Here is a 14,339-nt window from a genome sequence, read left to right as displayed (position 1 = left end):
AAATCAGATTTCATTGCATACCTAGATAACTCTAAACCATACAATTTCAAGGTGCTTTTCAAGAGGCTCTAAATTTGTAGCCAATGAAAATTTCTGGACCGTCTGATTGATGAATTCCAATTGAATCGAAAACGGTGAAAAATCATGGCGATTGGCAGGGTTTCACAACTATGTCTCAGAAGCAAGTTCAACTTCATTTCAGACGTCTTTGGGTCTCCAGAGAGTGATGAGCAGGAGCTACATTTTGCCTATCAATTCCCATAGACTTTGTTTTTGACCAGTCTTCCACGGTAGTACCGAACATGAAAAGAAATGTGATGAAACGGGACCCATCCCATCTGAATCTACATGCTCTAAGGATTCTTAATGTATGCACAAAAGTATGGCTCAGGGACCATTTTAGAAATAACTTGCAGATTTAAGATTTAATCGCGAAATTTGAATTTTCCCGCCATTCTAATTCCATCTTGCTTCAGTGTTACCAACTTCAGTCAGTCATTACCAATTTGAATCAGTCTCAAACAGAAGCTCTGTCTTAGTTTCGACCGGGTTTCACTTCTTTTTGCCACTATAGCAATGCCATGAAAAATTTCCCATGAATGGGATTACTTGAAACAACTTCAGTTTTACCACACTTTGACATAACTGATTGTAAAAGTAACAAAATAATGTCTGATATTGGTGCTGTAATTGGCAGTACTGCTTTTCTCGGTTGGAAGTCATTTTTTTTTATCCACAGTACCGCAGACTACCTGGTGCTTTTCAGCCTTAAAATGGCTAAAACTGTCATAGAATCCGAAATTAAAGGAAGAGTTTAATGAAAGGCTTCAATTTGAAAATGGTTCAGTAAATGGAAACCAAAAGTCTAAACAAATCTTGTGGTTTACAGATATAGAGACGTTATAAAAAATGCCAATGAGAATTCTACGTAGATTTATTGATCAATACACTGCAGCACTTCTTTAAATACATTGAAAGATCATCTTGCTGACATTTGAGTGTTCTATACAATTAAGACATGAGGCATGTTTAAGATTTAGGAGGATGGAAGGGAAGGAAGAAGGTAAACAGGTTGGCAAATCAGGGTAGTGAAACCTTTGGATAAAACAACCTTAAGAGTATTGATCATTAAAAGACATATATCAATGTGGGTGTCTAAAATAATCATACAAATAAATATCTTGAAGTTTTTGTTGAAAAGGTTTCTTCCACAATAGGGCATTCACACATTGAAAGATCATCTTGCTGATATTTGAGTGTTCTATACAATTAAGACATGAGGCATGTTTAAGATTTAGGAGGATGGAAGGGAAGGAAGAAGATATACAGGTTGGCAAATCAGGGTAGTGAAACCTTTGGATAAAACAACCTTAAGAGTATTGATCATTAAAAGACATATATCAATGTGGGTGTCTAAACTAATCATACAAATAAATATCTTGAAGTTTTTGTTGAAAAGGTTTCTTCCACAATAGGGCATTCACGAATTCAGAACTAAGGACGTGGTAGCATGGTTTCAACACCCCCAAAATTGCTGAAGGCAATGAGCACTAACGTCAAGATATGTATCACGGTCCAGCCAACACTTTGAGGCCTTGACAAATAGTTGGAACATGTTCTAGATTCAGCAACAGGGATTCAAGCCCTTAATTTTGTATTGGTCCACTTCACACACAACACCACGGCAGCATTAAAACATTCTAATTGAGGGTAGACTGTTGCAAACTTGAAGAAACTCACTATGCCGTCTGTCAATATTGAGCGTCAAAATTTCAAAATTCACACCGTGTCACATTGACAGATGCCAAATTTGAAGCTTGACTTGAATAAAACACTTAGGCCCCTATGGACCTCCACCACCGGAATAAGTGAGCAACAAATTTACAGCCAGTCTTCAGACACTGTGCCATATCAGTCACAGCTCAAGCAACTTATACTTTTACAATGCAGCACATTTGGTCACATCAAATTGGAGCACTCAATTTCAAGAGGTCCAAGTCACCACAAAGGTCAAATTTTGCTGAAGAGTCACCTCCTTGGTGACATGGTCCTTTTCTTCATCCATTGGACATTGGGTTGAAGCATTAGCATTTGTGATGCTTTGGTTTTAAGATCGTGCCTTTTGGTCATAAATTCAGTGAAGATTTTGATTGACACGAGACTGCGAGGCACTGACTTGCTTTGTGTTGACAAAATAAAACTCTCCAATTGGGCAGGGCTGCCAATTCCTGCGATGAGACCTTAATTGTTCCCGTTAAATGGTCATTTACGTCGAACACCTGACAAAGCTTCAGATCCATTGAAGATTCGCATAAGGATGGAGCCAAAAAAGGCATTTTGAATAAACAACGAATGAAAACCCAGTCCAAAGAAAGAGAAAGCTACCATTGGAAAATTGGAATTGACTGACTCGAGTTGGCAACACTGAAGCACTTCAAGTCCCTCCAAGTAAAGAATGTTATTTCCATTGGGCCGGTAGCATCTTTCAAGTCAGACTTGGACAAAATTTGACAAACATTCCACATCAACCGTACATTCAAGGGCTAGTTTGGTCTGCCAATTCAAATTCGTTGATCGGCCAAATATCATTTCAAGTTTACTTGGTAAGAAGTAGACCAATCATAATAGTAAAGTTGGTGGAAAAAACAAGTCGCCAAAAACTCAATAATGCCAAGTTTTTGATGAAATAAAAAAAGGCCCTACTGACGTTTGGTCGAATTGTTCAAAAAGGCGTATTGCTCGTCTAAGCCCATAAACCCTCAAAAAAAGTTTACCCCGCCAAAAGTTGAGTCAGAATGAATCAAATTACAAAGGATTACAATTGAATCCTAATCATGCGTTTCTCAAAAAAAGCTATGTAAGATTACTCATGTTGCAAAAATGGCCCAATCGTGACAATCAAATGCGGGAAAATGACAATGGCCATTTGTTAACCTTGGTCCACAAAGCAATTTGGTTGGCAATGCAACTGCGATACAATTTCAGCAATAAAGAAATCAAACGCTCCTTCTAATTGAGATAAGTAGGTCCTTACAAAAATGTGTAACCTGAATTGTAAATGTTTGTAAGGCTTTCCCAAAAGGTACGGGAAACGTAACTTGTAGGTACAGCAAGGAGGCTATTTAACCCAGAGAAATCATAGCAATCGACAAATACCTAATAATGTCAACCAGCAAAAGATCCTGTTCGTGATGAGTTTAATGGAAATTTGATCAGGTCGTATCACTTCTTTTCATTTGAACTGTCGCTTAGCGCATACTTGGTCAGTTTCCGAAATAGGATTCGAAAGGTCACAAAATCAACGTCAAATCAAATCACTTTGCTACGAACATCCTTTTTTAGTCGTTTGAATGCCAATCAACGCCAGGGCATTTTTCAGGCGAAGTTTCTCGGAAGTTTTGCTCAATCTCTGTATAATATGGGTTGCCAGGTACCTTTCCACTCAATTTGAGAGGTTATCATGAACATGAGGAAAGGTCATTTCATATTTAGCAATTTCCAATCAGACCCATAATGATAAATGGACATCACATTCCTGTTGAGAATCACGTACTCTTACATGGTTTATTTTTTAGAGAATCTGATGTACTGGAATTCCCTATCCCTCTCTTTTTATCCGTGTCATCTTCCAAGTATGATGAGCGCTTAATTCTTGAAAAGAAATGCCAGGTTGTTTCTGGAACTAAAGTGCGTCATATCCAATTCGCTTTTTGTATGTTGGGTCTTTGGGTCAATCCTCACAGGCCTTCAAGGGAAATATTTTGAAGAAAAAAATATTTTCTGTTTATCTGAAGTTCCGAACAGAGATGATGCTTACAAAGATCCCAAACATTGAAACTGAGAATATTACCTTCCGTTGGATTAGTTTGGAACATAGCTGTTGTAGCCTCAGATACCAGAATGGCTACCTTGATCTCAGTTCCAAATCGATGGGCAAAACTTTACTAGAGAGCACGTGGCAGTGGTAACTTTTCTACCCGTGGAAGAAAATTTCGATTCTTCTTTGCTTGGGAGCACGATTAAAGGATCAGAAGGCACAATAATGTCCCATAATAATTGATTTACATGTCCTCAGATCCCAACCGGCGAGTCTTCCGAAGAACGCGAGGAGCTCATCAGTGATTATGAACAACCAATGGCCAGCCTGCCGAGTCACACCAATCGATCATACTTGGCCAGGCGTTGGAAGGGACTGGATCAGTTGTACTTGAAGCCCCTTCTGACCCATGGTCAGCCTACCTTGATGGAGACCCTCCCCAAGGAATTGACCTTCTTGGGCAGATGGTTCACATCAGACATGCAATTACAAACTCAATCACGCGAGGCTTTGGGTCCCAGGAATGGGGATGAAATGATGGGGACATCGGCCAAAGATCAAGATGACCCTCCTCTTTTAGGAGTAGCCGATCAGGATTAGTTGGATCTCCATAATATTCTCTTTGTGTCAATCAACGTCATTGTAACCAAACCCTGAAGGGGCACAAATATTAGATATGAATTTAATGGATCAAGGTCATAAATGTCTGTAACCTGAAAACAAATACATTTCCTAGTAAAATGCTCTTTTTCCTTTCCAATTCGAGTACTCAGAAAGTCGGAGGAGCTTTGTAACCCCTTGCATTCGATGGCATCGCTCTCTTGGTATGTTTACCAAAAGTGTCATTAGGAGAGTATATTGGCTTGAGGTCAATGAGAATATCGGATAAAAAGGTTGTTTTTCGGACTTGGTTGCCATGGAAATGTTGTGCTGAGTCATAGGAGATCGAGAGAAAACGGAGAAGCAACTTCAGTAAACAAAGTATCAATGCTTCAACCATTGAGAGACGACTTGAACACAAGTTGTATCTTTATTAGAAGGAAACAATCTCACATACATGAATTCAAATAGAGTGCACATATTCAACGGCAACGTATTTCATGCTGGGTACGAATGCAAGATCGGTTTTGGCGCAAGCGTCAACCAGCAATTCTGAACCGCTCATATTGCAACCTTCACAGGAGGCTAAGATCCATAAATTGACCAACGATCCAATGCTTGTTTATTTGAGGAGAAGCGTTGGTTTGAACATTGGAGCTTGCTCGTTGAGCTTTGACAACAACCGTTGACTTTAGGACATTCTTGGGTGAAACAACCGACTATCCTTGTTCAAGGATTTATTTTGAAATGGTTCAGTTATGACATAATCTTAACGACCGGACAGAATGATAATTGACATGGGAGCAAGGGACAGATTATTTCGGATCTCACCAGGGTAAGTTCAATGACATACCAATGAACACACAAAGAGGACTTGTTCAAATTTTGTTGCCAATGGCTTCTAGGACACAAAAATTGACCTCGACAATTCCAATCCAAATCATTGTCATTGCATTGGTTTGGGCTTCATCAAACCAGTTGATCATAGTTTTGTTGTTGCAATGGTGTAATGTTTAAATTACTTTCTCCGTTTGGGAGGCGATCCAAAGTCTTGCGTTTTGTCTGGAGGTCTTTTAAATTTATCTAGGCTCTCTTTTGTCTCCAGCGCAGTCTGCTCATGGGGCCCATCTTGTGTAGAACAACTAGAAGCTATTGAGGTCCCTGGATTCTTGGACATATCTGAACATTCATCAGGTGCGGTTGTTTCCATGCCAGAGTGTTGAGAGGTAGTGGTTCGAGGAGGGGGAGGGGGTGGCATCATTTCAGCTTCACTGGGGGTCTCTCCGGGGGTTGTGTTAGCCTCTTGCGGTAGTACTTCAGGTTCCGAGTGAATCAGGTCTTGGTTCAGAGACAGGGTCAAACATTCATCGCCAAAGCGAAGTCGACGACATGGAAGATTGTACTTTTCCAAGGTTGAAACCGGGTCAACGGAACTCCAACCATGATTTGGAACGAAAAACGGATGATCTGAACTTGCTTCCAAGGAAACCTAGAGTAATTTCTTTCAGAGTTAGCATTATAGCCAAATTTGGCTCTGAGATTTAAGATTAATCTTACCCTGGTCTCATTGGCTGAAACAGCTAAATGGATGGAATTTTGTTGACCCTCTGCATTTCCGATTTCGTAGCTCACCACTCTGCTGATCTCCAACTTGATATCCTCGTACATTCTTGAATTGTGTAAAAAGTCCGAGGTTCGCAACTCTTCCACCCGCTTGACCTGTCCATTGTACAATTCTATCAGTGATCCTCGTTGAAAACTAGAGGTGGAAGGGGACGGTGTCTGTTCTTCGGCAAGTTGATTGGTTGGCCTTGTTAGACTCGTCGGACCTGAACGGTTAGGGATGGAACTCTTAACGTTTGTTCCGGACTGGGTGTTCCCTGCAGGGTTGATGGATCCATCTCTGGGATTTAGAGACTTGGACGTGGTCTTTTCTTCTTGGGTAAGATCATGAGAACCTCTGCGGTTGCCTGTTGGTGGAGGGCCTTGAATTTGCCATGTGGAAGAGACTGGGACTGAAGTTTGATATTGAGCCCCTCTACGGCCTCTTGCTGAGGAATGACTAAACTGGTCCTGAGATTGACCTGATTGATGACCAGAGGATTGGGAGTAATGCAAGGAACGGTTCAAGTCGTCGGACAGATTCTTCCCGGAGTAAAAATGGGCCAAATTGGAAGAGGGTGATGGCATTGTATTTGAATAATACTCATAAAACCGAGCGTAGTCGGCAGGACCTGGAGGGCAACCTTTAGTCTCTTTTACATCCTTCGGCAATCTTGCCTGGGGATGGGACCGTGGATGGTTTGAGGAGCTTGTGGATTGAGGAGGCAAGGACCTGCGACCACGAAAATCTTCGAGTCTGTCCGGGGAGAGCAATGAACTCGGATATGAATGGGGACGGTAACCTTGTGAGTGAGCTCGGGCCTCGGCCGATCTCTCCAATGGGGGTAACAGTGAAACAGTAGAAGAGGAGACACCACGAGGATGATGGTAATGTTGTGCGTAGGCCTGCTCTGAAAAATATCGGTCCCTCAAAGCAGATTCTGACAAACTGACTTGTTGAGCATAATACGGACTAGGGTTCAAAGCATCCCTCCTCAGGCCAAAAGGGCTTGGTTGTGAATAGTGCGAATGCACGGAATGAGCATGGGGGTGTTGCTCCCCACTGGCACCGGAGGGAGTGAGAGGTGGGGTTTGAGATTGATAAGGAATACAATGAGATCGTTCGGCCATCTCCCGCGCCACGGTACGGCCCATTTCGTAACCAAAAGGAGGTGATATGGGGTACTGGTGGGGTTTAGTTTTTCCCAATAAGCGTTCTGGCGTGTTTTCTGACTGTTTTCGAGCCCTTGAATATAATGCTTGGGTGTCCCTGAGAATTTGGCCAGGCTCGTGTATTTTGTTGCCATCGTCTTCATCGTGATCCTGTGGCTTGGACTGATGGGAGCCATCCGATGGCGGTGAGAGCATTTACCATGGATGGAGAAATGTTTGTGTTCCAGCTTCGAGCGCTGGTCAAAACTCGCTACCACGTGGTTGGTTGTCGAATCAGAAGCTGAAAGGTGAAGTGAAAAGGCGTTTATTTGATTGAATCTCAGCTCATAACAACAAAGCAAACCATTGTCCATTTCAACGAGTACGTTGTGGAGTGAGTGTTTGCGTTTCCTGGAAAGCTCTGTATTTCAACCAAAGAGTCTAGTTATCCGTGATCTTTGCCATGGAAACAACGAGATCAAGAGCAGTTTCGTTTCTTGGAAGTGTCTTTCCCATTAGTACCCATCAACCAATTATCTCTGAAGAACAATTAGCTTCAAGCCATGATCTCAAGGGTTTTGAAGGAAATCCTTACAACCGATCCCTCCCTATCAGTTGTAAATCCTTAAAGTATTTCCTCCTCGTAACCTCTGATCCGATTCAGATTCATTTAATAGCGTACGATTCCACCAAGCGGAATCGGATTACAACGGCCTTTCACGTTTTCGTGTTGTCGAGCGCAATTAAGTGTCGTCATAAGGACCGACCATCCCTTCAAAGGTCGACTATACTGATATTGTTCTGGTCAATACAATTCATTTTAAATACGTATGTTGTGCATCTCCTTCAAACGAGAGCCTTTGGACTCTTCAATGGGCAACATACTTTCACTCATCTACTGAATTAAATCAATTTTCATATGAATCAACTCCTTGTTATAGAGAACTAGGAAAGCTTTTACCTCTGGGGTGAAGGATGTTTCCATCAATTTGGTACAAAACCTGTCAAGGCCTACAAATTTGTTCTCTGCAGCCTTTACTTTCAAAAATAGCCTCTTGAAATGGTCAATAGGAAACTTTGGGAGATCTACGCAATAAGGTGCATTCTTCAAAAGGCAAGACAAGACAAGTCGGCAGAGAGAAGACTTTATGTGTAGGGCAAAGAGTTTTATCAATGTGATTGATGAAAAGATAAATGATCATTGTAATGTCCGAAAATAAACGCCCTTTGGATACAAATATCTTTTGGTTAGGAAAAGGGTACCGAAAGTTTGATTTTTTTTGTATGTGTCAAATTGCGGTTTCAGCAGTTACCACACAAAAACCATTTGAAGAGCATAGTCACATAATCCAACGCAATAGTCCATAACAAAAGTTGTTGCAAAAGTGAGATAAAATCGCCGAATCCGACTATGGAAGCAGGAACTTCTTTTCCATTGGTCTAGTTTTCCCCCTTTCGCCTTTCTCAAATGCTATTGTCTGAAATGAGTGCATTTTTAGGGTTGCAATGCATTTTGTCGCTTCATATTGATTTTTAGAACACCGATGACTCATTATTAATTCAAGGGTCCGCTCGCAAGAGTCTGACAAGTGGCTCAGACCCACGTAATTCTTTTTTTACTATTCATACTAAGGGGCAAATACCACGCCAGTTGGTCGTGGATTAACCACGTTGACTTGAAGCAACTATTTCGAGAACGATGAAGGCCGTGGGCATGAACCTCAGGACAAGTTACAATATTGTATCTATGGCAAGATCCACCGAGTCAATAAGTCATCCAAGGGCCAAGATTTGATGAGGTTGGTTTGACCAATCTAAGTTTTTCACTCTTTTCCTTTTATTGAATATCAAATGAAAAAAGTGAAAAATGTAAATCAAGATTGACTTATTTGTGCAAGCCCCGAATCATGCATTTCATGGCAGTCAAAAACGAGTGAAGGATGAAGCAATTGTTCAAAGATCACCCATTTCGCAGCCCATATCTTGCACATGTCTGCACTCAATAGGAATTCCCCGAAAATATTTTGCGATGTGGGATCATGTGTGACAATGTTTGACGCGAGTTGTGTGGCCAAATGAAATAACAAAAGATCTGCGGTGACAATATTTTCGCACTTGATCGACAGAGCACTTGAAACGGGCCAATGTCATTTCATTGAATTACCAGTCTCTTCAGGGGAAGTCCCTGTCTACCATGACACTAAAAAAGTGTTGGAAGCTCGCGGTGCTCTTCACTCCAGAGCAATTGGTTTCATGGTGGGCTCTTGTACGCATTGACGTCAAGGAATCATTGGGGGATTCCCAGAGTCATTGAACCAATTCAACATCGGACTGGCTTCTGGCCAAAACAGGCTCCTTTGTACAGTCGTTTTGATCCGATCCATGACGAGCTCTGAGAAATTTGGAGATCCGATCATGCACTTCTGCTATTCGCTGGAGCTGAATGAGACCGGTACAATGAGATGAAGGAAGTGGTAGGAGAAGTCATACCAAGGAGGAAAATCGTCCTTTGCCATGACAAGAAATAACATCATAACCAGGAATATGACGGAAGGTTCCCGTATCGGTCCTTCACCAAGGATTCCTTCTATTTTGAGCGTCAAAGTGAGCTTTCTCGCTTTTTGTGATTTAATCTTCGCTTTTACATATCTCGGGCCGATCGTACCGTTTTGATTTCAAATACAACCATATTCTTCCAATATCTTACGCATAATAAGTGTTCACGGAAACCCACGGACCCTTTATGGCGTGTGTCAAGAAGTTTATTTAGCAATCCAGATTGGATCTTCACTTCTTAGTTTGGCGGCATAACAAAAATGAGTCAGAGGCAAGTTATCCGAGTGAAGAATTTTTGAATTCATTGAGTGCTAAAAGAAATCAATTTGTTAGTTATTGTACATCAGAAATTACTGAATTTGAACCTTAATAACAACTGCTACGTACAAATGAACTTCCTAGTCGGATCAAACGAGCGGTTTGTATAATTCTCGTTTATTTCATCTTCATATAATTTCTGATCCTGCTGTACGGCCAAGGCGACGAGCGGTTTGTATAATTCTCGTTTATTTCATCTTCATATAATTTCTGATCTACCAACAAAATAGAGTTGGCGGATTTGTCCAGCCGTTGAATTTAGAATTAGGTTGATCCAGGATATTGATAAAAAAAATTGCCCGAATCTGATTTTGGAATTGTCTTACTGTTGAACATAAGTTTCTTAAGTTCTTGATTGGCAATATAACGAAAAAAATCATTCAAATAAACAAGTGCCAGATTTTTGCGAAACTCTGAAAATTAAACGAAGGCATATAGTGACTGAAAAAAATCACACCATCAATGCAAATGCTCTTTTTGCTGTCATTTGACTGAAATTCACAGTATTGTCAAGAGACAGGAAGGATACTGTATTTTGATTCCTAAAAGTGAATTTGCCAACTACTATGACAACCTATCTGAATATTGAAGACTGTCAATTTTAGATGACTTGACATTAGCAACGTCTGGTATCAGAAAGTTTATGCCAATTTCACCATGAAGCTCAGCGTAAGTGTTACGTGGAAAGCCTCGCAGAACAATAAAAACCGACTGCTTGATTTGAAAAACCATAATGTTCACTAGGGAGCCATTTTTCAAATCGGTCTTAGTTCAACGCCAAAGTGACAAGTTGTATTCAGTTAGGCAGAGCCCTGATTGGTTTAGGTTGTAGAATACTAGACACCCCATTATTGTCAAAATGCTAGTGTTGATAAAGCTACAAGCTCATTAACAAACGGCTTTTCTCCACCCCTTGAGATAGAGTTCAACCTTTTGAAGGACTTGTTTCCCAAGAGATCATCATGCAAATTCCCTCTACTTTCTTTGGGAGAAGCGAAGGGCTTAAGGACTTGTTGGGGTCACATCTCATTCTGTGATATGTGAATATGAATAGTCTCGATTGAAATCGATGTACTCATCTGACCACCTTGAACCCGCCAGACTGATTTGAAAGAGCAGTCTGACACTTGTTCAAGCCAGATAAGGATCAAGGGTTTCGATCCAATGAGCAGAATAGTCGGCATCAGTTTTGCTGCTTTTGTCCGTACTTGGAATACACGACGGTGACTGGCGGATGGAGCCGAAAAGGCCGTTGGTTGACGTGGCATGTGTGTTGCGTGTGTGTGAGTGTGTTTTCGATCTTGCAATCATCCTGGAGCCACTTAATCAACCATTTGAGCCCGAGAGACCAACCACTAGCGATAACTGAAAGCGGACAGACACCCGTCCACGCAGTTTTTTCACCAACAAGCAATGCGACATGAAGGCGTCAATGGAGTATTGTACGTCAGAAGTCACCCAGGACCTCATCATTATCAAGTGCCAACAGAGTGCTTAAACCCCAAAGGATGCACATTTCTGTCTGTCAGTCTTTGGAATTTGTGTACATGTACACTGTACTGAAGGACAGCATATTTCTGGCGATCCACATCCAGTGGCCAAGGCCTTCTTGAGTTTCCTGGGAAGTACATACGTTTGCCAGCTCGATTAACTACCTAAGCTAAATGGAGGATGTGTTATGTATAGAAGATCGAGTGTTCGCGGGACTCATTCGGTCTATCTTCTTCAGCCACAAATCACCCACCAACAGAAGAGCTACTACTATTACTACTACTACTACTACTACACTACAATACTACTACTACTACTCTACACTACTACTCTACTACTACTACTACTCACTACTACAACTACTACTACTACTACTACTACTACTACTACTATGCTACTACTACTTCTACTTCTACTAGGTACTACGCCTACCTCTGGTCGGTGTCAGACGTGGTGGTCATGTTGGCTGTTGCTGCTCGCTTGCTTCAGATGCCATTCGAAAATAAAATGAAGAACCCCGACGAGTTGGCGCCTATTACGAGAAACATCTTTTCAAACCAAGCAACAACCGTGCGCCAAACCACTACTACTAGTACTACAACAACTGCTATCACCACTATGAGCTTGCATTGAATCATGATCGTACTTTCTTCTCATCCGGGAATGTCTAGACGATTCGTCTAATTTAATACAAGCGGTTGAAAAACCGATGAGACTTCGGGGAACGAACCGCAGAAGCATAACAACAATTAATTCAAAACCCTGAGAGCAGGAAAACCAATGTTCTATTCAGGCCGATCAGCGTTGAGTAATATTAGAATAGTCGATGACCTGAATCAAATAGATACGACACGAAGGCTGTTTGGACCAATACAAGGTTGAAAATAAATCAATCGATCGATCAAGCTACGAAACGCCCTACGAACTAATTTGACAGAGCCAAAGTCGGGGATGCACCAATCCTTACATCTTTCAACACCTTTCTGACCTTTTAGGGCAAGGTATATTTTGAAGCATTCTGAGTCCCTTTTCCTCATTCTATTTTTATGAACAAAGCCATTGCTTTACTTTCTTTTTACTTCTGTTCTTTTTGACCTTTTTTCATATAGTAAACGCATTTTCCTACTTTGTATTGATAGAATGAGATGTGGATTAAGTATCCGTGCAAGATTTGTTCTGAATTTGAATCAGAGGAGCATGATTTATCAGTCTATCATTACGGTTCATGAGCTATAAATTCCGTGAAACAAATTCTTCTTTGCATGAATTCTTGATCAAATCTATTGATCTTAATTGTCTCAAAGCTCAGTCAAAACAACTAAATATTCATAAAGCTCTCAGGGTGGACTGATAAGTTTAACTAGTCAGATAATTGGTTGGTTGTCTCAAAACCCAGTCACAGCATTTAATATTTAAACTCTTTCAATTTTACATAAGTAACCCTTCCGTCCTACTTGGAACTCAGTCTAGCACAAATAACATTTCTAATCTGATGTTTTATTCCAAAATCCACGCAACCAAGAGCAATGATTTCAGTTGCCATTTCAATGTGACAGTTTGAAAAAAAAACCTCATCCAAGAAACCTTAGTCGCCAAGCCAGACAACGTGTCAAAAAGTACACGTCGATTTTGTCCTTGCCAGAATCCTCTCAGTTTGGCAGAATTTCACACCATTAAAATTCGCGAATGTAGTTCATGATCTAACCTGTTCATGATGATCAGTTGTCGGTCGTTGGTGTCAATCTCCTCAATCCACAGAGTGTCACAACAGAGGAGATAAGATCCACATGGTTCCTTGTTCCTATGCAATCCGCTGGGTCCAGTCACCAACTAGGAAATGCCTCTTCCAATCAGTTCCACATCCCAGACAACGAGTTGAGCATTATTCAATAATGTATGTGCGAAGAAGCACGTGGTGCGTTGGTTGTTGTACGAGAGGATAGGCAGTGATGTTGCACAACGAACTTGAGCCTTGCCGATGGATACCGAAGTGAGTGTTTTGGATCGATGTGTTCTTGTCCCTTTCACTGTCAAATCAACTGTGCGTGTGCGTTACTAGAAGGGCCTTCTTCTCGCTCTCTCTCTCTCTCTCTTACTTTATTTCTTCACTCGCTCTCCAATGCTTCTCTCGCTCTCTCCAAAGTCTCTTCTCATTCTCCTTCTTCGTGTCCCCTCTGCATGCAGTGAATGGAGTATTGGAAGGAGTTGTAGTAGTACAGTAGTAGTAGTAGTAGTGGTGGTTGTAGTAGTGGATGTGATAGTAGTAGTAGTAGTAGTTGTACAAGTAGTGGTAGAAGTAGTAGTACGTTCCACGTTTGTATACTCAGGGCTCGTCTCCGTTCGTCTAGTATGTAAGTGCGGCTGTGTGCGATGTACATGCATTTCGTGCGCCTTCTGTCTGTCACTGAGCGGGAAAAGGACGCAGAAGTTTGCTTGGTCTGGCCGGCCTCGAAAATTACTTTTTTCCTCCGTCCTCTTTTTTTTTACTTCTACTTCAGTGCAACTTGTTCAAGTAGTAACTATGTAAAGACCATATGCTCAGATAAGCGACAACATCACATCAATGAGAAGATATTTGATAAACATTTAATTAAATATGTTTTGCTCTCCTTTAGGATTTTTCTGGCCTCAAGCTAGGACATGGTTGTTTATCTTTATCTCAAAAAAATCCGAGCAGGAAAAATAGAGGTTATTTCTGCCTTTTTATGCAACTAGTATTCAAAATGTCACTGAAATGGGTCGGAAGTGATCATGCTCTTTGGTCCCAATTCGAACCAAAAATGGGATGAATTCTGGAAATAGC

General features: G+C 41.2%; 2 protein-coding genes across 2 annotated transcripts in view; one reads left to right on the top strand and one right to left on the bottom strand.

The window, feature by feature from the left end:
* The window catches only part of LOC131885935 (sodium/hydrogen exchanger 6-like), a 16,642-nt gene extending 12,081 nt beyond the window's left edge, over positions 1-4,561 (top strand). The window contains exon 4 of the mRNA XM_059234143.1: positions 4,076-4,561. Coding sequence (XP_059090126.1) covers positions 4,076-4,417 — 342 coding nt within the window. The 3' untranslated portion in view covers positions 4,418-4,561. The remainder of the gene's footprint in view (positions 1-4,075) is intronic.
* Positions 4,562-4,833: 272 nt separating this feature from the next.
* Positions 4,834-13,724, bottom strand: LOC131885934 (uncharacterized). The gene is made up of 3 exons (XM_059234142.1): positions 13,242-13,724; positions 5,975-7,472; positions 4,834-5,906 (listed from the first exon to the last, which is right to left on the bottom strand). The coding sequence occupies exons 2-3, from the start codon at positions 7,385-7,387 to the stop codon at positions 5,436-5,438; spliced, it is 1,884 nt and encodes a 627-aa protein (XP_059090125.1). The 5' UTR covers positions 7,388-7,472; positions 13,242-13,724; the 3' UTR covers positions 4,834-5,435.
* Between the last annotated feature and the right edge of the window lie 615 nt (positions 13,725-14,339).

Source organism: Tigriopus californicus, chromosome 8 (genome assembly GCF_007210705.1).
Source record: "Tigriopus californicus strain San Diego chromosome 8, Tcal_SD_v2.1, whole genome shotgun sequence".
In the NCBI taxonomy this organism is placed as follows: Eukaryota; Metazoa; Arthropoda; class Copepoda; order Harpacticoida; family Harpacticidae; genus Tigriopus; species Tigriopus californicus.
Note: the sequence above shows the minus strand (reverse complement) of the source record. Positions and strands in the feature narration are given on the sequence as shown.